The sequence below is a fragment of the Trachemys scripta genome, chromosome 17 (assembly GCF_013100865.1).
Source record: "Trachemys scripta elegans isolate TJP31775 chromosome 17, CAS_Tse_1.0, whole genome shotgun sequence".
Taxonomy (NCBI): domain Eukaryota; kingdom Metazoa; phylum Chordata; order Testudines; family Emydidae; genus Trachemys; species Trachemys scripta.
In genome coordinates this window covers 7399057-7422606 of record NC_048314.1, presented here as the reverse complement: position 1 = coordinate 7422606, position 23550 = coordinate 7399057, and the positions used below count along the sequence as shown (strand labels likewise).

At 42.5% G+C, this 23550-nt stretch overlaps 1 protein-coding gene across 6 annotated transcripts in view; it reads right to left on the bottom strand.

The window, feature by feature from the left end:
- EHMT1 (euchromatic histone lysine methyltransferase 1) overlaps positions 1 to 23550 on the bottom strand; it is a 163107-nt gene that overhangs the window by 100384 nt on the left and 39173 nt on the right. The window contains exon 1 of one of the 6 annotated variants that reach the window (XR_004648453.1): positions 431 to 542. The exons of 3 other annotated variants lie outside the window; for them this stretch is intronic. Coding sequence is in view for 1 of the 3 variants with exons in the window: in XM_034793325.1 (XP_034649216.1) it covers positions 431 to 493 (63 nt within the window). In the remaining 2 variants the exon portion in view is untranslated. Of the gene's footprint in view, positions 1 to 430; positions 543 to 9825; positions 9959 to 23550 lie in introns of those variants that run through there. 2 more of the 6 variants (XM_034793329.1, XM_034793325.1) reach the window with 2 other exon arrangements.

Genomic DNA, 23550 nt, shown 5'->3' with positions numbered 1-23550 from the left:
CCAACAAATTAGATAAGTGAATGACTCACTGAATTTGTAGAATCTGAGTGCGCAAGCGTCCTTCGCCACACACAATTTAAGACCCAGAATTGTGTACAACAGTCTACTGAACAAAACACTCATCAGAAAAAAGTCAGAAAGTATGCAAAGCGAGCCCCTTAGCAGGTTACTCTCTAAATCTCCTCCTTTGAATGAAGCCCCCTACACATCAGACTGCATGCTGCATCAATATGTAATATATTTCTGCTGTGCTGTTCTTCCTTGCGTAGGGCAAAAAATAAATAAAAAAATCCAGCCATGATTATCTTAACTGTCTTCCTCCTCTCAAAGGTTTCTCCTTTACTACCTGACAACAGTCTGTCTGTGGACACAACCTGAGGGAATCTGCTATTTATGACCCATGGAGCATGGACACTAGAAGTTACTGTACCTGCAGACATCTGTTGGCTTCTTTTGATGAAGACTCAAAGAGTTGCATATTCCAGATCCTCATGAACAGTGATTCAGTTTCTGCTCATGTGATAAAAGCTCCCTCTACAGAGTGAGCATGCCCAGTGGAGACCATTTCACTGCTCACTCCAAGCTGCAGCCATTTCACAGAGAACCTGCACACTTCAGGGCTTCCATTGGAACAACTATTATCTCAGGCATCACAGGGATACTGCCTCTGTCCTGGTACAATACACAGTTAATAAAGATAATCTGTCAGCATTCTGACATAATGCCACGCCTAAGACTGATCACTAGCCTGAAAAAACCTTTTAAAACCATGCAATAATGTGTTCTGTTTCAGTGGCCTTCAAGAGTAGCTCTTGCCTCCAAAAGGAGATGCTGCATATTTGCATTTAAAATTGAAGACACTCGTGCTAATTATATTCTGTGTAATTAAACTGTGCACCCTCTGAATGCTGGGCTAAATGCACATGGGTTAATCGGTAAATTTACAGTATCCAACTGAAAGTGAACTTGAGATACATATGATACAACTAGCTCAGCTGGCAAGATAAAATAAGAAGTTTTAGCCTCAAAATCATAAGTAGTTTGTCTCTGTTCCATTTAACAATTAAGCACAAACTCTTGGCAATCCCCATATCTGCTAAAGCTCCCAGTCAAACTGCCTGAGCAACTTGCAGGAACATCTGTAAGCAGAGATCAGCTGGACTGGATTCAAATGCAAGAAGTGACATATTTATCATAATGCAAAATGGGGGTTTTTCTGTGTTTAATACTTCTCAGGAAAACCTCCCACAGAGAAGGGAGGGGTAGGGAAGGACAGAGGAGAAGAGAGAAGGAAGGGAAATTCTTGTATAGAATATAATGTCTCCTGTTAGTTCTTGAATATGGAAAATACAGCTTTCCCATCAACTAGGACTGAAGACTTCTCTCTCAAGATTAAAACAAATGCTCATTCAACTTACTGCACCACAATGGACTGAGATGAAGAGGAAAACCTAGCCTGTGTCAGATCTTAAAAGTCCATAGCAAGATACTGAAATGTCCAATGATTTTATTTTCCTCAGACATTGCATGAGAATCAAGTGTACTAAATTCTAGTTTTCACATTGAGTTATGAACCCATATCTGACTAGATTCCCCTTCTTTCCTCTCGTAGCCCTGGTCTACACTACAGGGTTAGGTCGAATTTAGCCGTGTTAGGTCGATTTTATAATGAATGCGTCTACACAAGCAACCCCGTTCCGTCGACCTAAAGGGCTCTTAAAATCGACTTCTGTACTCCTCCCCAGTGAGAGGAGCAACGCTAAAATCAACCTTGCTGGGTCAAATTTGGGGTAGTGCGGACACAAATTGACGTTATTAACCTCCGGGAGCTATCCCAGAGTGCTCCAATGTGACTGCTCTGGACAGCACTTTCAACTCCGATGCACTAGCCAGATACACAGGAAAAGCCCCGGGAACTTTTGAATTTCATTTCCTGTTTGGTCAGCGTGGCGAGCTCAGCAGCACAGGTGACCGTGCAGTCCCCCCAGAATCGCAAACGAGCTCCACCATGGAGCGAACAGGAGACACTGGATCTGATTGCTGTGCAGGCAGAACTCTGATCAAAAAGAAGAAATGCTAATATATATGCCAAAATTGCACAGGGCATGATGGACAGAGGCTACTACAGGGACACAAAGCAGGGCCGCGTGAAAGTCAAGGAGCTCAGGCAAGCCTACCAAAAGACAAAGGAGATAAATGGTCGCTCTGGGTCAGAGCCCCATACATGCCGCTTCTATAATCAGCTGCATGGCATTCTAGGGGGGGACCCTACCACTACCCCACCACTGTCCGAGGACATCAGCAAGGGGGGAGTCTCACGCAACAGGGAGGAGGATTTTGTGGAAGAGGAAGAAGAGGAGGAGAATGTGCAGCAGGCAAGCAGTGAATCCTTGTCCTTCCCTCCTCCCCTATCCCACGCTACCCCCCCGGGCTACCTTATCAGTTATCTCCCTTTTTTTTTTTTTTAGTTCATAAAGAAAGAATGCATGGTTTCAAAACAATAGTGACATTATTTCCTTTGCCAGCTGTGATCGAATAGGGAAGGGTGGTTGGCTTACAAGGAATCAAAATCAACAAAGGGGGTGGGTTTGCATCAAGGAGAAACACACACAACTGTCACACCATATCCTAGCCAGTCATGAAACTGGTTTTCAAAGCCTCTCTGATGCGCAGCATGCCTACCTGTGCTCTTCTAATCACCCTGGTGTCTGGCTGTTCAAAACTGGCAGCCAGGCAATTTGCCTCAACCTCCCACCCCGCCACAAACGTCTTCCCCTTACTCTCACAGATATTACGGAGCACATTGCAAGCAGTAATAACAATGGGAATACTGGTTGCGCTGAGGTCTAACCTAGTCAGCAAACAGCACCAGCGAGCTTTTAAACGTCCAAAGGCACATTCTACCACCATTCTGCACTTGCTCAACCTATAGTTGAACTGCTCCTTACTACTGTCCAGGGTGCCTGTGTACGGCTTCATGAGCCATGGCATTAAGGGGTAGGCTGGGTCTCCAAGGATAACTATTGGCATTTCAATATCCCCAACAGTAATTTTCTGGTCTGGGAAGTAAGTCCCTTCTTGCAACTGCTCAAAGGGCACAGAATTCCTAAAGATGCGAGCGTCATGCACCTTTCCCGGCCATCCCATGTTGATGTCGGTGAAATGTCCCTTGTGATCCACCAGTGCTTGCAGCACCATTGAAAAGTACCCCTTGCAGTTCACGTACTGGTTGGCAAGGTGGTCCAGGACCAAGATAGGGATATGTGTTCCGTCTATTGCCCCACCACAGTCAGGGAATCCCATTGCAGCAAAGCCATCCACTATGACCTGTACATTTCTCAGAGTCACTACCCTTGATAGCAGAACGTCAGTGATTGCGTTGGCTACTTGAATCACAGCAGTCCCCACAGTAGATTTGCCCACTCCAAATTGATTCCCGACTGACCGGTAGCAGTCAGGCATTGCAAGCTTCCACAGGCCTATCGCCACTCACTTCTCAACAGTCAGGGAAACTCTCATCTTGGTATTCCTGCACTTCAGGGCAGGGGAAAGCAACTCACAGAGTTCCAAGAAAATGGCCTTATGCATGTGAAAGTTTTGCAGCCACTGGGAATCATCCCATTCCTGCAACACTATGTGGTCCCACCAGTCTGTGCTTGTTTGCCGGGCCCAGAATCGGCGTTCCACTGTATCAACCAGCCCCACTGCTGCCATGATGTCCCACTTGCCACATCCCGTACTTTCAGGAACATCTGTGTCCATATCCTCCTCACAATCGTCCTCGTGCTGCCGTCTCTTAGCCAGGTTTTGCACATACTGCAGGATAATGCGCAAGGTGTTTACAATGCTCACAACAGCAGCCGTGAGCTGAGTGGGCTCCATGCTTGCCATGCTATGGCGTCTGCACGGGTAAACCAGGCAAAAAGGCGCAAAATGATTGTCTGCAGTTGCTTTCCTGGAGGGAGGGAGGAAAGGAGGGAGGGAGGGGAGACTGACAACATGTACCCAAAACCACCGTGACAATGTTTTTGCCCTATCAGACATTGGGAGCTTAACCCTAAATTCCAATGGGCAGCAGAGACTGCGGGAACTGTGGGATAGCTTCCGTGAGTCGATGCTAGCCACAGTAGTGAGGACGCACTCTGCCGACTTAACGCGCTTAGTGGGGACATACACAATCGACTGTATAAAATCGATTTCTAAAAATCGACTTCTATAAAAATCGACCTAATTTCATAGTGTAGACATACCCTTAATGTCCATAACAATGCATGTGACTGTCATGATCTTTTATTGTCGCAAGCTGAAAACAGTCTCAATTTGCTCTAAACCAAGTATTTATTGCACCATTCCCCATATACAGTACATGTTTGAAAAGTTGTAATGGTTAAACAACAGCAGGAATCTTCCATAGTGCTGCATCAACTAAACCAATATTATTTTCCTCTGTCCAAGCACTTCAGACAAGTTTCACTACCAAATGGTTAAAGTACACCAGTCCAAGCTGAGGGGATAGAATTGATAAAGCAAGAAAATTTGAGATGACAGAATAAAGCAAGGATATCACTTTCATCCACTGGGTTTTTGTCTGATTCAGCTTTAAGTTGTAATACATATATAATGGGATTTTTTTCTGGCCTTTCTATCAATCACTGGAAGTTGTAACGGTAACCTATTTAAGACAAAACAAAACAACCTTGACAATTCAGACAGAAATGTTACAAAAGATTACTGTGGTTCTAACCAAAGATGGCTTTAAAATAGGTCTAATATTTCCTCTATACCTCTTTTTGGCATGATCTTACAAAACTAACATTAAAAATGTGGGAATGGATACAGAGAAATTCATTACAAATGCAAAGTCAATGAGCTAACTTAGTCAAAACACATTTTCAGAGGAAGCTAAAAAAATGATACAAAAGCATGCTACAGTATTCGTTCTTTCAGTAGGTTCACTAATACAGTATGTCTTACTGCATCTCAATGCTAGAAGTGTTTTCGCTGCTAAGGTTAAAAAGACACTGAAAATAGAAGTTAATGCAGACTCCAATTTGCTTTTCAAATCTCCCCTCCATTTTGAAAGCATCTCCTCCAAAGCACTAAACACTGATGATCCTCAAACAACATAGTGGGACGTTTCAGCAATTACACTAAAAACTCAAGCAAAGCAATCAATTAGCATCTTACCAGGAATATTTCACAACGTCACAATGACACTATATAAAAGGATCAAGATTATTTGTGTATTGGTTGGTGAGATAATGGTCAAGTTCTTTACATTTATGAAAGCAAAAGAGAAAAAAATAGCTTCAAAGCTGCCCTTAAAACACTGCACATACCATAAGCTGCATCACACTGGTATCGAAAGGCCAATATCCTAAAGTAACACTGTTGTGTGCATCATGTCTCAGGAGAGAATTTTTTTCTTCTTTTGGAACTAACGTTCAATGGAATGCTGCAAGTCACATTGAGATAATCAGTTACAATACCTACGAGTGAAGTTAAATAACAGTCTTGTTCGCAGCTCTGAAGTTTAACTGTGTCCCGACAGACCCAAACGCTATCATGTTATTGTTTGATGCCCTGGGAAAAGCTGCACTGTTGTTTTAAGGTGCTTGGTATTTGATGGAAGCTATAGACAGTGCTTCTTGCGCTGTTTCTTTCTTGGTCCACATGAACAACAGTCCTGCTTAGGCCACATGACCTAGCTCCCTCTACAGGTTCCTATGCCACAGTAAGCATGCTCAGATAGGAGACCATTTCCTTTCAGCTTCTCTCAGTGTTGTGGAAACTGCAGCCATTTCATGGAAGCCAGGCAGTGCACAGACACAACCTCTTTCTAGACAGATCTTGCAAGACATTGAGAGGAGCCATCTTTTGCATCTCTCTCTCCCCCTCACTCGCTCGCTCTCTCACACACAGATTGAAGCAGAAAACTACTGACATTTCAGATGAGAAGATGGTTGAACAATTTAACTATTCAGTGACTTTACACGTGTAAAATCAAGTTGAACTGATCTTTCCTTTCATCCACCCCTCAGGAAAATCAAATCCTTCTCTAAAATGGATGTTAGTTGAATGAATTCACACATAAATTAAACAAAACAGTAATTTGTTTCCAAGTAAGATTTTTCCCTTCCCCCTCCCCTTGAATTAACCCAAGTATACCTAGAAATTTCACCATCAAACTCTCTCTAGTGTGGATTGTCTTTGTCAGGGAGAGCATATCACTTGTTTCTTTTTAAAAATGTGTTCTACAGGGGCCCATAAAACAACTCCTGGCTCTCTGGCCTCCGTTCTGTGATTCAGAATTTGAATATCCTTTTAGGACCTCATATTTTAAAGAGAGAGACAGCAGAACAACCATCTTCCTTCACAAAGGATACATGGTTCTAAGAGGCTTTTGCTTCATTTACACCATTATATATGCCATTTTCACAACGGAAATAAAAGTGGGAGGAAAAGGGAGGTTTTCCCTTCTGTAAGACGAGCAATATTTTGCCACCCTCTCCAATTCATACTTCACTTTTACCCAGAAATGAAGTTGCTTTTCTGTCTTCTCTGAAGCTACCTTAAAAGTACGACAAAGAGGCGATCTTAAGAGAGAGAGTAACTTTCCCTAGAAATGAGAGTGCATCTCTTGGAACCCTCGCTTACTTTTCCATTACTAAAAAAACTGCTCATCAGTTCCACCACAATCCCTTAAAACACCTCCTTCCTCCCGCAATGATTATTTAGGGGAATTATGTCCTAAACAGAAGGCTGGATCCCTCAGCTCCCATTGATTCGAATGCTCACTCAGCACCTCGCAGGAACCATAATTCGATAATATTCTGAGAGGTCAGCTAATGAATTATACGCCTGTGATCACATTCCACCCCACATTCTGAAAGCTGGGTGTGTTCAAAGGTTTTAAAGCCAAAATCCCAACAAGTTTGATGCTGCTGTTAGCCATTCTGAAGTGTAAAAATGCGCGCTTTGACTTTCTATGGAGAATGCTATGGTGATGGCGGCTGAGATACGAGCTCTTTGGAAGATGCTCCTGCGTTTTTATAAGAATGTGCAGAATCTCTCAATGATATAGCAACCCTAGAACTAAAAGGTTAAATTTATAATGGGCAGATAGGGTGTAACTTAGAACATACTGTATTCCTAACAATCCTCATTTACAAATTCCTTCAGCTTTAACATGCAGTTACTTGGCAATCAACATTTCTATTTTGGAAATCCAAAACGTCCACTTTTCCCCTTCATTTAGCTTCTGCACACAGGAAGCTTGTACTGTACAAATAAGGCTTTGCATCATGCATACTTCACCTTCAAGAACAGAGATCCACCTTATTGCTTTAACCACAGTAACCATTTGCTCAGCAAAGAAAAGTATTGTTATTTTTCTTTGGGAGGGGAGACGTGGCAGGGATCAGAGACATTTCAGTGGATCCACAGAGCGAAGTCATACTAGTCATGATCATAGCCTTATGTCAGTGAAGCAGGCAGTAAAGATGGCTGCTCCCATTCACTCTCACTTTTGCTGCAGCTCCACTGAAATGCTGAAGATCATTTTAGAGATAATTCTGCTTCTAAATTTCCTATGTTCTTGTATTTCCCTCTCCTGACCTCCCACCTAATTTTGCAGCGTTAGGGACAGACAGCCGCATGAACATACGATCTTTGGGATTCATCTGTTCATGTTGCTTTTATTAATTCCCCAAAATCATCAACCTCTGGTTGCAATATCACATGATGGCTCTGTAAGTGATTCGGTGGACATAATGAATTTGTGTAAGGGAGAGCAGGAGGAAATGAACTCTTAAAAGCAAAGATCCTGTCTTCATGCAAATATCACTAGCAATAAGGGGAGAGAAATACAGAAAGCATGATGTGTACACTCAATTGTCTCTAAAAGGATTGTTTTTCAGCCATTGCCATGAGGTGGCAGTGGACCTTTAAGGCTATCTTACCTTTCACACAAGCACAGTAGAAAAGTGTCACATGAGCCTTAGTGTCTGAAACTATTAAGTCAAACTTCCTCCTCCAGGAGACTTGACCATACATGATAATTTCAGCCTCAATTTTCTCAACACCAGAAACTCAGTGGGGGGAGGGGGAAGAAGCCAATGAGATCAATCATAAAAAGCTATAAATATATTCCACATGTGAGCCAATGAAAATGAAAGCATTGCTTATAAACTGCATTGTCACAATGCATGTATTTCATACATACGCTTATTTTTTCCTCATACATTTCTCCACTATTAGTGCACCATCACCTATTACTAATGAGAAATGCTATACATCCAGACCTGTAGCATAGATGTCTGAGGCGCAGGACAGACCTTCTGAAAGGCACTTTAAAACTGACACCAAACTTACTACAAAGTTGCTAAATCAAACAAGCCATTTAAGGATTGCATCATGCCTTCCTTGTGCCCCGACAACTCTCAGCAAAGGCAATGGGAGAATTGGATGTGCAAGAAATGCAGGTTTGGGCAATAAATATGCAAGTTAATTTAGGCAATAAACTGACTCATCACTCAACAGATTGATCTAACCATGTAAGGCAATCATCTGGAACTAAGCAATAAAATCAAAACCTGCAGGTTTCACTCAAACATTTACACACTAAAATACATTGTGAAGAACAACCAGAGTTGTCCTAAAGAGTCGAACTACTTTACTGGATGTAGTCTAAAGATGGACTGTAATCAGAGAGACTTCTGTTAATGAAAAAAGCAAAATGCACTAACTTCATACAGTCATTCCAAAGCTCCATTCTTCATACTGTTCTAAATAGGCTACCCTCATTTGTAACTTTTTTTAGAACCAGGCTGATATGAATTTGGACAGCCAATACAATGTTTCCCATACAGTATATACAGTATCTCGGCACTGACTAGATGTTTCTATAATCACCAAACTTCCTCCTTTCTCTACACTAAGTGAGACTGTCATTATACCTCCCCACAACAAACACTGACAGCAAATGTAAATGTTTTATTAGCACTATACCATGTGGCTTGCTAGTACACCAACTGAAGTCAATCACCTCCTCCTACTGCACCAGTCAGCTGGTGATTAAAAATCCCATGGAAAAAGCTAACAACTGCACACCCAATGCAAAAACCCAACCCAACACAGATAACACGTTGCTGTTCTTCCCTTCAAACGTACTTGCCAACACTAAACCCTGTTGACTCCAGGCTGACAACTAGCATAAATCACCGTGTCGGCCAAGGAGCAAAATATATATATTTTCCCACTTCTTGCAAAATTAGAAAGACAATTGATTTCATGGAGTTTAATTTGTTTATAATCATTGGAATGCAAAATAAAAAAAGGAGTTCGTTTTACATTCCTTTGCACTCCCATAACCCCAAACAGCTTTGGATTCAAACTGAAATGTAGATCTGTTCCTTTTCAGGGTTACAAATAATAATAATTAACAACTGAGTTACCACAATCCTACACTGAGCGTGATCACATGTTCTCCAACATGAAGGCACAATCAGACAAAGCCAAAGCCTTCGCTGCCAGCCCTGTTTCCGAGTGGCCTGCCTGTTGTTGCTTTATGTCATAACCCGAACATTAGACAGGTTCTTTCTTTATATAGGTTTGCAAGTCAGTAAAGGTCATTATTTTAAAATCCTCCACGCTGATCAGCAGGAAGCAGTTTGAAGCCATCTTATGTGAGTGGTTAACTATGCTGCTTTTGAATCAATTCCAACACTTTCCTCAAGAACCACTTCATCTGGTCTATTTACTCCCAAGTCAGAATCCCTACGGAAGCCCCATGGCACGTGAATTAAATTTCCAGAATTCCCCTACCTCTGTGGTTCTGTCTGAAGAGAGCTGCTGTTTCCTTCCAGATCCTGACTTCAGGCCTATAACTCCTTCAGCCACAAATCCATCTCACTCTATGGGTGCAGCTTCAACCCTGGAGCATGCTCAGTAAAGGCATCTTCAGCCATTTCAGAGCTTTAATGAAATGTAAGCATAAGGAAGTGTCATTAGCAAAAAAAGGTGCAGGATTCATCATGATCCAGTCAACCTCACTGTTTCCATCCACTGTGTCATCAAGGTTAATCTTTCAATATGTGGAATGCAGGCTGCATTTTCAGTTGTCAAGCGTTATTTTAGAACAAAAGCAAGGAGAACATCTTGTCTCTGGCAAGCCTTATGCAAAAAGTAGCATTTAACAGAGACACTGAAACAAGCATATTTTCACCTTAGGCCTTTCACAGATGAGAACATTTTCATCAGAAGTCATTAAAAAATGCATTTACAGCAGACTTAAACTGATGCTTTGAGTGCACTATGCAAATAGTGCTTTTCATCTTAAAGCTAAATCTACCTTAATTTATTCTCTATTACCTGGAAAACTATTCCAAAGGAAAGTTACAACGCATGATGGGAAAAGAAAATTGCAACACACATCAAATTACTTTTTAAGAAACCAAACAAGGATATTTGTCATTGTCCAGTCAACCCTCAATTCATTTTTCAACACTAATTCATCAAAATACAGAGTATTTTATCCCTCCAAACTGCTTTACAAATTACAAAATAGGCAAAGTCACTGAATATTGAAGTCCATTGGGCATTTTTCACTGGCACAGTGCATCTTGTGAACTACTCTTCCTGTGAAAACTATGAACTTTCTCCTGCAAACCTTTACTCCTTACTGACGTGAGTAGTCCCATTAGTTCAACAGGACTACTTACATAAGGAAAAACTAGTTGTATGAGTAACGGTTTGCAGGAACGGGCACAAAACTAGCCATTAGCCCCTACAAAGTTTTATTTTACACCATACTCCTCATCTTGGGTCTTAGCCAAAAAACCTCTGGACACGGAAATCAGTTAACTGTCCATGCACACCACTACATGACACTGGGGTTTTCTATGCATCCCATGACTAACACTTCTTTAGTTCGTGTACAGTGTCTGCTGCAATGCAAATGTTTTGAGCCCTCGAAGAACAACCTGATATTCACAACACAGCATTTCACACAAGCCCTGGACTAGCTTAGCTGGTAGTTGGGTCAGGAGAGTGCATCTTTTTCTAAGCTAAATTTCCAAGGAGGCAATTAGAGCCACCCAAATGATAAAAAGGGGACTAAAATATATTTAATGCAATAAACCAAGTTAAATGTACCGTTTTCATTTATCTACAGCATACTCACGAGCCAGGTGGACATTTCTCGCATGTAGCTTACATTTGGTATACAATGAATTCACAATTTATATATATACACACACACACACACAAATTCAAGATAGCACTCTATAGCCAACTAGTGGTGTTTTGCTTTAACCAAATTATTTTGGGGTAGTAAAGTGCTGATGATGGCTTCCTGTTCACTCTCAAAGGAATGACATTCACTTTTGACACATCCTTTCGAGCAGAGCATCAGTGAGATGCATTTCACCAGAGTATAACACATTTGGTAAAGTGACCCATGATAAATTTACTATGTAAAAAGTGTGTGTTTGTGTCCACTCAAGCCTTTAGTTCTCCCAAAACATTTCATGACATCACCCATACTCACACACTGAAGTGGCCATTTGGCCCCATGACACTTCCTTTATGGGAATGTGTAGTGGGTCCATCATTTTCAATGCAGGACAGTGTTCTCCTTACACCATAATAGGCAAATCTAAGAGATTATATAGGTTTTAATTAAGCACAAATTGGCATAGTCTGCTGACGAATGCCATCCCCCTCCTCCTCTCTTTACCTTTAAATTGAAGGTAATTTAAAAATAATATGCAGACCATATAATCCTGCGGCATGTCTGCTAAATGTAAGCATTTGCAACTAGCGCAGCTCAAGCATGTCAGGTTTGTTTCCTTGGAAACAAAGACCAATTTGTAAGCATTGCCTTTTTTAAAAAAAAAAAAAAAAAAAGGAAGATGTACCTGCAACTCTTGTTGATAAAAAGGAATTAAAACTGCTCCACATACCATCAAGGTTCTTGCAGAACTATCAATAGTCAGTGCAGCAAGCCAACTGTTCATGAAAGGGACAGACTGGCTTGCAACTATATAAAAACCCCTTTTCAGTAGCTATCTGCCCAAGGCATTTGCTTTGTTTCCTTGGGAAGTGGTGGGGAAAGAAAGAAAGGAAGAAAGGAAATCAAGATTCAATCGCTTACCCTAGACTAGGTACTCTGTTTCCAGTGGATGAACAGACTAAGTGGGAAACCCTTAACACAGTTCCACAAGGTATGTTAGCACAGTTCAACATACACCTGCCATCAACACAGACTGAAGAGCGGCAACATGTCCAATAGAAACAGTAACCTTCCCAGATTTGTTTTGTTAGTTTTATCTCCAAAGTGTCAGGCCAAGGGCATGCATTAGGGTTTATGTGCAAAGGCTTCCTTTCTTCACAGTCATAACTCTTCTCGTAGGGCTGTTCACACCGAAAGGTCCTCGAGCTGAAGGCTATAAATCCTCTGGTGATGACACATAACCTCTTTGTGTGGACAGGAAGGAGGGCAACGAGGGAGAAACATTAAGTATTAGTGTTGAATGATCTAGAGCCTGATCTGCAGAGGTGCTTAGCACCTGCAGCTCCCACTGACTTCATTTGGTGTTGCCAGGGCTTGAAAATCAGGACGCAGGAAGTCAAATGAACACACATAAAAGAGCAAATAAAGTGATGGCTCCTTAAACATATTCTTCTGAAGACTGACTCAGCACAGAGTTCATCTTAAAACAAGCTGGGCCTCAAGGCCAGCGTGCAATATCTGCCTGAGTTGGCACAGGCCCGATTCTCCCTTACATGTGTGTAAATCACAAGTAACAGCAATGAAATCAATGGAGATACTGAGGTGAAAGGAGAACTGGTCCCAACATACCTCATATTGTTATCCTGAATGCAACCCGCAGTGTGGGAGGCACTTTCCAAATACAGAATAAGATGCCCAAGAAACCAGGCAAGCTACAGAGACAGGGAAAGGGATGCAACATACAAACAAACCTCTGTCCTATTTAAATTGTCTTTTAATGGTAAAAGCTAAGTGTTTACCTTTACTTGATTTACAAAAACAAAGCAAACCACCTTCAAGTCCTCATAATTGATGACTTATTGTTTATATGTAGATAATAGATCCACAGAATGCGGCCACATCACCAATATCTAGTAAAACTGCATTTCTTTCTTGCAAATGGAGAGCAAGGCACTGAGACCTCACGCCATCGAGCACCTAATTTTCAATAGTACTCTGTCCAAAGGTTAATCTGCAACGAGGGTGCTTGGAAGTTTTTAAAATCAGGCCTTCAGCTCTTATCCATCAGAGGGATAAGAAGAGGCCTTCTGCTTGAAAATGCCAATTTACTGATGGAACGACCTTGTGACCCACTGGAACATGCTCACAGTAGAACCCAGGCAGTAGCCTGAAGGGTAAAATTTGATATTAAAAACTTGCACGTGTCAAGGGAAACTGCCTCAGATCAGTGGTTCCCAACCTCTCCAGACTCCTGTGCCCCTTTCAGGAGTCTGACTTGACTTGCATACCCCAAGTTCCACCTCACTTAATAACTACTTGCTTATAAAATCAGACATCAAAAGCACAGAAGTGTCACAGCCCACTATTATGGACTCATTTTTACCATATCATTATAAAATAAAGCGACTGGAATACAAATATTGTACTTACCTTTCAGAGTGATGCTTGAGCCTGGTTTTCACTTGCGAAGCCGAAACCCGAGCCCCACCACCCGTAACTTAGCTTCGCGAGGGCCTCTGTGGTGTGAGGCCCCGGACAATCGCCCTGCTGGCTACCCCCTAATGCCAGCCCTGTGTACGTTTCCATGATTTTATTGTTATTGCCCACGCCCTGTCCATGACTTAATAAAAATACCCGTGCCAAAATCATAGCATTACAGATAGAGCAGTAAAAACAAGTCACTGTCTGTATGAAATTTTAGTTTGCACTGACTTTGCTAGTGCTTTTTCTGTAGCCTGTTGTAAAATTAGGCAAATCTCTAGACGAGTTGATGTACCCCGGAAGATCTCTGTGTACCCCCAGGGATACGTGTACCCCTGGTTGAGAACCACCATGTTAGAGCATGAAGCCCTAGCTTAAAAGCAAATCCACTGTCAGTACATTGACTTTTCAACTGACAGTGAAAGGCATTTAACTGGTTTAATGCAATTTTCCAATCATAGCCCAGTCTGAAATACTGTAACCCCAAAGGCAAATTCTCCAGCCAACCACCCACAAATGTACGTCTTTACCTCCTGCAGCTTATTCTTATAATACTAGATTTGTCCAAACCAATGTAGATGTTCTTGGAGGCTTTGACCATTTCCCAGCCCTAATTATCTATGTGTCTCAGCTATAAGGACAGATTAAATACCCAACAGAGCATTTAAAATCACCTAAAGCTGGTTATAAGGAAAAATTATCATCTGATTAATTTTATTACTACAAATAATAAAAATACTTAGCACTTTTCATCTCTAAATCCCAAAGCGCTGTATAAAAGGTGGAGATAATGAAACTTACCCATTTTATAGATGGGAAAACTGAGGCACAGAGAGGAGAAGGCCAAAAGTTTGAAAAGTGGCCTTAGGCGACGTCTATGCTACCCTGCAGTTTGGACTGTAGGGATGTGAATAGCTGAGCACTCCGGAGTGCTGAACAGTAACACCCCTATATGGATGCTGGGAGCATGAACTAAAAGGTTCCTAGTCACATTAACAAAAACCTCTTCAAAACAGGATTACGTTAATGCAGCCTAGGAACCTTTTAGTTCATGCTCCCAGCATCAACATGGGGGTGTCACAGTTCAGCACTCTGGGACGCTCGGCTATTCACACCCCTGCAGCGGGGTATAGACAAGCTCTTAGTGTAGTGTACTGAGCATGAGGATGGGTCTTCAAAGACCTAGATTCTACTCCAGGCCCTGCCACTGATTTGCTGGGTCACCTTGGGCATGCCACTTTAGCCAAAATTTAGGCCACTGCTTTTGGTTTCCAAATTTGAGATACTTTGGGTCTGACTTCAAAATTCAGTGGGATGTGGGCATCTAATGCCTTTAAAAATCCCAGCCTTAATTATTTTAAAACAAGCATAAATATTACCAAACAGAAGTAGCAGCTATATTATTTTTTCTTTATATATTCCCCTCCCCCAAAATAACTTTTAGTTGATGGGGGAAAAAAAATCGTACAAAAAATGTATTTAAACAAAAAGTTTTACTTTTAATCGGTGCACTTCTTTGTATTTAAACCAGACTGCATCCTGCTGTTTTAGAATCTGTGACACCAGTACACCAACTGGCCAGTGTCACAAGAGGTCACTCTTCAAGAAGTTAGTCACCACCACCAGCAAGAAAAACCACTTGTACTGAAAATTATTTAATTATTTCTTTGCTAGAGTGGCAGGGACACAGAATATGGTCAGACAGCTGACAGCTGGAGTTGCTACATCATGTGGTTTGTACAGATAAACATTTGCCAATTTTGTTGGTAACAATGTAATATGGCAACAACAGTATATGCAAAAATATCGGGTCAGACCACTTGCTTCTTAACAGGTTTAAATATTGCCTCCCATTCTCCCTTTTTTCTGCACCCTTGTTAGTGCCCCAACACGTGCTGCTTGCAAATAACTAAGTAACAAAGAATGAATGCTTGGGGCCACTCGTGTTCCTGGAAATGTATGAACACTAATTTAAATGAGGAAAGGTAGCCATGGCATTTGGTGCACTGGCCTATTTAACCAGCCTATTTAAATATGTTCCACAATTTGCCATGACAAAGGCCCAACATTCATCTTCCATAAGATGATTCTATAAGAATAAGCCTTTGTCACGGCAGAAAAAGGGGAGAATGGGAAGTAGTTTCTGTTCCTGAGGGCTTGTCTACACTTACCAGGGGTTCAACGCACGGCGATCGGTGCATTAGTGGTTGATTTAGCAGGTCTAGATCGCTCTCCCGTCGACTCCTGTACTCCACCTGAACGAGAAGTGCAAGGGGAGTCGATGGGAGAAAGTCTCCAGTCGACATCGCGTAGGGTGGACCCCGCAGTAAGTAGATCCAAGTACGCCGACTTCAGCTATGTTATTCATGTAGCTGAAGTTGCATAAATTAGCTCGATCTCCCCCCATAATGTAGACAAGGCCTCAGTCTGCCACAGGCTAGCTGTCTGATCTTGGCCAAAGTCAACTGTAACCCTGTTTTCAAAAACGGTCACTGATGCTGGATGCCCAACTTTGGACACCTTAGGCCTGATTTTCAGAAGCGCTGAGCGCCTATTGCTCTGATTGACACTTACGGAAGCTGCAAGTGTTCAGCACCTCTTAAACTCAGGCCTCAAGACTCAGACCGAGCACCCAAAAAGCAGAGGCACCCTGAACTAGATCAATATTTTCAAAACTGGCCTTTCAAGCTGTCAGTGCTCCAGGTTTCCTAGGTAGGAAATAATACTACGCACCTACTGCCCAGAAAGATGTGAGGCTTTATTTGTTAACATCTGGAGTGGCTTTGAGACCTTCAGAGAGAAGGTGCTAGATAAATGCAAAATATTAGTTGCATTATTCGGAGCTTTCAGAGGGCTGTGCTAAGCAAAGTGGCCATTTGCTTTTGAAATGTTTTCAATTCAGCAACCCAGCCTCTCTGCTATTCTTTGCTTTCCCGCAGACACAGTAGCTCCTGTCTGTCTTTGGTGTAAATCCAAGGAAGTCAAAGGAGTTACACTGGGGTGAACTTAGTCTAGCGACAAAAACTACTCTTTCCCCAACTCTCACTGGGCAAGAAAAATGCAAAGGCCCAGGGCTCCACATTTCGGTGTTTTGTACTAGCTCAGACTAGCTCTCCAAATGCTGAGCTTTACAACTCGGTATTGGGTTCTGGCCTTGCAGTACAATCCTGCATCGAGGGTACGGCTGCTCTTCGGAACAAGGGGCCGGATCCTCTGTTTTCCTGCACCTTGTGCAATCATTTACACCAGTAAAACGCTACTATTCTAACTTGGTAGCATTTTACACCCCCCCTTTGCATAAGTGTGACCGCACAGTGTGCATGGGCAATGGAGAAATCAGGCTCCAGATCTTTTAAGACAGGGAACCTACTCACAGGTGTCATCAACCACCTGATCATTCAGGCCTCAATTAAATAAACTCCAGTCGGCTTGCTTTCCTGCCGCAGCTGCTAACATTTCCCTCTTGTTAAGGGAAAGCTCTGCAGTTTCACATGAGGCTTATGAGTAGCTGGATCATTCCCAGTATGTGCTCACTTGATCTTGTCCAGAAAACCAGAACTAGCCTTAGTGAGGATATTTCAGACTCAGCTGACTGAATGGCTTTGATCAATTTATCCCTGTAGGCCTTTGATCTACTCACTCCTGTTGTACTTCGGGGGTTAAATCTTGTCCTCACTTACCCCTATGAGGGTAGGATTTAGCCAATCAGAAAGATTCCCAGGACCAGCCATCCCATTCCTACAGTCAGGAGTAGAAAACATGCAAACCAGAAACCTCTTCAGTGCAGTGAGGTGTGCGTTTTATACAGCGTTACCATGGCGCATTCATTAAGCTTCAGCACAGTGTGTGGTGATCTTTCCCCAAACAGGTTAATGTCAAGCTAAATACTGGTAGATCACCTTGCAAACATTATTTAGCTCCTTTCTTGAGCCTCTGGTGTCTTTAGCTGTCACTAGAGAGCAACACCAACATGGGAACTGCGAATCAGGGCTGGCAAAGCACCTCACAGCCTCAACTACACAAGAAAACAAGGGTCGATCCTGCCACCCTCACTTACTCACATTACGTAGTACTTTCCTCCACAATGGTCCCACTGAAATCTATGGGACAACTTGCAAAGTAAGACACCACTCAGTATAGGGTTGGCAAAATGTGGTGCATAGTGAAACACCTTTGTAGGAAGTAAAATACTCTTTTTCATTCTTTTCTGTGTATACTTTGTACCATTCCACTTCATGAGTGAAAAGCCCAAATACTACAGACCTTAAATAAGGCCCTGAGCCTGCAAAAGAAAATCGTGGAGGCAGATCCCAGAGCCTACCTGGAGCCTTAATCAAAGTCAACAGGGCTCCTCAGAGATGTCTGTCCACATCCATCTCTCTGCGGGATTGGGGTTTAAGCATAAGCAAATGTATGATCTAAATGCAAATGTATCTTAAACCTTGACTGCTTGTAGGGAATCATCATGTGGTTGTGGGAGGGATTGCCAAGTAGCATTTTCCCTTTCCCTCCCTTTAGGGGGAGTGGGGAAGAGGCCCATTCGGGCACATCACGATAACAACTATATAAACGCAGATAATGGGAAAATCCCTTTGGCATTGCCATTACTCTGCTAGGATTTTTGATATTCCCCCTTCCTGACGTGCCTCAGATGTTGGTGTGAAACCTACAAGGGTGAATATTTACAGGTCAGTAAACTGACCTGCCTGGAGCTCCAGAGACTTTTTTTTTTTAAAACCCCCTTTGGAAGGAATAGGCTGAAAGATCAGTTTTAAGGCACTCTCAGTCGCCTGTCATTTCAGAAAACATTCAATGCTCCCCATCCATTCTGGAGTGACTAAAGCTTTGCTGGAATCCCAGTTCAGTGCTGCATATTACATACCTAATCTAAACATGCCTCATTCCAGAGAGACTGGAATGAATGTCATGAATCAAACAAGCAGCCTTCATCCATCCCAACACACAAACTGAAAACACGAGAAACATGGCTCACGGTTATAAATAATAAAAGTACATCAAAACCTTTATTTATCCCCGCGTCAGTATAATACCAATGCCCCAGTCTGTAGCAAAATGCTAATGCCACATCTTCATAAAGCAGAACTCTCTCTGCAGTGAGGGATGCTACTAAATCAGACATTCTGTTCAGATCTAAATTGTGGAAAGTGGACACTCATGCGCATGCTAAACAAATGAGAGAGTCCAGTGGATTTTTCACTCCTTCATTTCTAGCACAATTTTATTTCTCTTGCAGCCATTTCTTTTGTCCCCCGTAATGCTACTGTTCACACAATTATGCTTAACTCTAGGCATCTCTCACTCTATTTGAGGAAAAGGAAGGGGAAATAGCCGCTGTCACTTCGCTTATAAAAACTACATCCAAACAGTGCTCCATCAGGATCATGATGGATTTAAAGTTGCTGAATCCTGGTCATTGGAGGTTTTTAAGAGCAGGTTAGACAAACAGCTGTCTGGGATGGTCTAGGTTTACTTGGTCCTGCCTCAGCCCATGCGGCTGGACTTGATGGTCTCTTGAGGTCCCTTGCAGTCCCACATTTCTATGATTCGATGTCAGCCCATGTACTGATATGCCGCATTTTGCCATGCAAAATATTAAAGCAGGTTCTCTGTCCCATTTACAGAACGCATTGAGAAGCGGGACAGCTAAAGCTTTGGCGAAGGAGACTGTTCCATTAGGTACTCTATCCAGACAGCCATTTTCATCGCAACCTACCTCGTAGTGTTTATCAAGGGCACGCTTCATTTCCGAAACCAACTCTCACACTGCCTGGTTCCCAAAATCGCCTTTAAATGTTACATTCATTGAAAACAGGGGCACCTCCGGAGAGGGGGAAAGTTTTTAAATTGTGTCTGTGTCTTCACTGCAAAAAAAGAGGTGCATGTTTGACATTGAGATGACTCACTTGAGATAGCCAGCTCGATAGAAAATCCTAACAGAGAGAAGGCACTGTAGTGTTTACCTTGATGTTGCTAGTTGAGGTGAACCCCAGGTCGGCGGTATAGTGCTGACCTACACTGAGGTCAAACCTACCTATATCTTGTCTCCACTAGGATCTCACATTAAGATAGCTATTTCACCACAGCGATCTTGAGGAAAAAACACACCTCTTTTAGCAGTCAAGACAGAGCCTAAGATTGTGATAGTCATTTTATAGTGTTTGAGAACAAGGTAGGCAGGCTATTGCCATGCCTTAGGAAGCATGAGTGACACAGAATATGTATTCACTAGCAGAGTATAATCCTCCTAAACTCTCTTTGCACATGGCCATTCACATGCTTTATCAGGGCCTCTAAGCATCAAGACATTACTCAGCCAGCTGCAGTGTCTTAAATGAGGGGAATCTACTGCCTCCGGGGGGGGGGGGGGGTCAGGTTGGGGGAAGGGCAGGGTCATCCCTCTCAGTCCAATGCCAGCACAATTTTCAGATTTATTTTTTCAACAGCCAAATCACCATTTAATCACAGGTTCACATGATGGATAAAGCAAACATCTTGTTACATAACACAGGGGTAAGTTACTGGGTCTTGCTTCTTCCCCTCCCACATCCTTTGCCCTTTTCATCCATTCTCCACCTTTCTCTCTGTATCTTTAGGTGTCTTTTCTTCAGTCTTTTTTTAACATCTGGGCTTTCTCTTCCACGAGTTTGTCTAGAATTGTTCATCCCCTTAAACGTTTCAAGTGCATTTCTCTTCTTCCTCATCCTCTATGCCAAGTTTTTCTTCTTCTGATCTGGTCTCTCTTCCCCTATTTTTACCATCAGTGTTTTCTTTCTCCTCTTTTTCCCCCGCTCTCCCAATGACATCCCCTCCCCCACACTCCATTTATAATCCTCTTCCTATGGACCCCTTCAGATGGTAGTTGGAGCACAGATCCTGCTGGTCCTCAAAATGCTGGGGATGAAGGTGTCCAGGCAGCAGAGTTAATTGGCAGCTGCTGTCCTCCAAAAACAGGTGAGCTTGCTTGAAAACTCTGCCAAATCCCCTGTCTCAGAAACTGTAAAAATCAAACCACAAAACACATACACACACTCCCCTGAGCCGGCCAGTGAGGAGGAAGCACAGCTTACTAGGACCTGTGTCCCCACTCTCATTGTCTGTACAGGATTCCAAAGAACATTCCTTTCTCTAATTTAACCTAGGGGTAGGCAACCTATGGCACACCAGGGGTAGACCAGGGGTAGGCAACCTATGGCACACATGCCAAAGGCGGCACACGAGCTGATTTTCAGTGGCACTCACACTGCCCGGGTCCTGGCCACCAGTCCAGGGGGCTCTGCATTTTAATTCAATTTTAAATGAAGCTTGTTAAACATTTTTAAAACCTTATTTACTTTACATACAACAATTTATACCTGCCTCTGGAAATTTCCATTACATGTGTCTGACGAAGTGGGCATTCACCCACGAAAGCTCATGCTCCAATACATCTGTTAGTCTTAAAGGTGCCACAGGACTATCTGTTGCTTTTTTACAGATCCAGACTAATACGGCTACCCCTCTGATACGTAACAATAGTTTAGTTATATATTATAGACTTATTGAAAGAGACCTTCTAAAACCGTTAAAATGTATTACTGGCACGCAAAACTTAAATTAGAGTGAATAAATGAAGACTTGGCACACCACTTCTGAAAGGTTGCCGACCCCTGGGATAGACACAGATCTTCTTCCTTGTTAAGTATCCAAACAGTAGAATGTGTGTGTATGGCCAGGGAATAGGGGGAAGGGCTCCTGGCTTTTTTGAAGCTCTTCCAACCTTTTACCTTTTGAGTGATGGAACAGCCACTAGTAAGGGCTAGTTATACCAGAATAATTATCCCGTTATATATATCAGTATATGTCCCCATGTGGACACACTATTCTGAAATTAAATGACTTTATTCCAGCATAATTACTCCACTTAAAAAGCCAGGATTTATCCCAATATAACTGTAGCAGAATAATTATCTTACTGTAACTATGCCGGAAAGTTTCCCTAAAAATCGGTGGAGGAAATACATTTTGGAATTAAAATCTCCCCTCAAAAACGCTTTTGCAAAGCAGGACCTTTGGAAATACAGGGTTCCTGTTCACTTATATTTGTCTGGATTCTCTGCTAGGTCGCAGCCCCTACCTCTTACATCAGATATTTTTACTCATGGGCACAGGCACTGTCAGTATCCCACTGTAGACTAAGGATTCCAAAAGACAGTGCCTACGCCATCGAGTTCAACACTCCGGCATCCAGATTTACTCTGAAAAGGTGAAGAGCACCCAGGTGCAGAAGGCCTGTGCAAGGCAGCATCTAAGCCTCCCATTGTCACTGTGGGGGGAGGAGGCTTCTAGAATGGCCATGCAGAATGTGTCTGCATCCTTATCCCCTGTGCACCAGGGGCTCAATCCTGCCAGGTGCAGAGCCCTCTGACCCCAGTCAAGCAAGGCACTTTAAGGAGGACTGTTCACATGCTTCAAGTGGTTTCCTGGGCTGGAGTAAAACAAGCCAGCAGTTTGCAGGAGCCAGCTCCATGTTTGGGGACTCTCCAGCAAACCTGATTAGGCTGGAACAGAGGGACTACTGGATTGGCACTTGGATACAGTAACCAGAACTCCCACACAGGGGCATGAATAGGCTGTGACCACTTACCAGTCCGCGGACTGGAAAAGCAGTTATGTCTGTTCATGTCTCTGGGGTGGATTTTGTCCCTCCCCTGTCCCCAGCGGCATTCTCAGCACAAAGCCCAATTAATTGTGGTTTGTGTGGTATGCAGGAGAAAGAGGGCAGATGGGAGGGATGAATTTCAGGAAGCACCCCTGCAGAACCTATATCACAGGAAAGCATCAGTGCTCCAAAGCCCACTGCTCAGGTGCATTTCACAGTCACCAAGAAGAATCCTTTGACACCTATTTCCCTCTTGAAGCTGGCTTCCTTCCCCACCCGCCCTTGCAGGCGGGTTTATTATTGGACGTTTTATTGAAAAAAATGAGAGTGATGCCATCGCCAGGTGCTTTATATTTATCCAAAAAAAACCACTAATTGATTTTTCAGCATTATGACTTAGCAACCTGATTTGTTATTGTAGGGTTGCTTGCTCATGAGAACTAGGCTACTGATGCCAATTTTTAAATTTAAAAAAAAAAATGGAAATTGCACTAATTATTTATTTTAATCCAAACCCTCAAACAGAAAGAATTACATGGAGTTTTAAGTCAGAAGGGGGGAGGGGGAAATCGATCGAGTTATGGGCCTATTGACCTTAAACAGTGCCCCTTTGAAATCGGAATGATCACATATTTAACTGATGGGGTGCGAATGCTACACACTCCAGGGCAACACAATGCTGTTTAGTAACGTTCTTCTAGAATTATGCTATTTAAGAAACTGCACAGACCTTTCTCCTAGATGCCCATTTTAATACAACATCATCTGAAAACCAAGGCAAAAAATCCAAAATAAGGACTCAACGGTTTTTTTAAAAACGGGCCTATTTACCAGGGTTACCCTCATTTCTGTCTTTAAAAAAGAAAATAATCAACAAAACTATTATTGAACTCTGGAAAATGTAATATTCAAAGTAAACAGTCCCCAAAATGCTATGCAACAAATCCACCCAGCCCTTATCTTTTCTCCATATCTATACATTATGAATGGATCCCAAGGCACTGTGGTTTGTAAGCTGCATTTCATGGCTCTCTTTGCCTACTTACTTCAACACTCAAAACGACGAAGGGTTGCCTTAATTCTGCTTCATTAAAGAGAGAAAGACTTGGTGGGACTTACCACAGGCAATTAAAAATAAATAAATCAACTGACGTTGCAATTTGTGGCCTTACCTGCT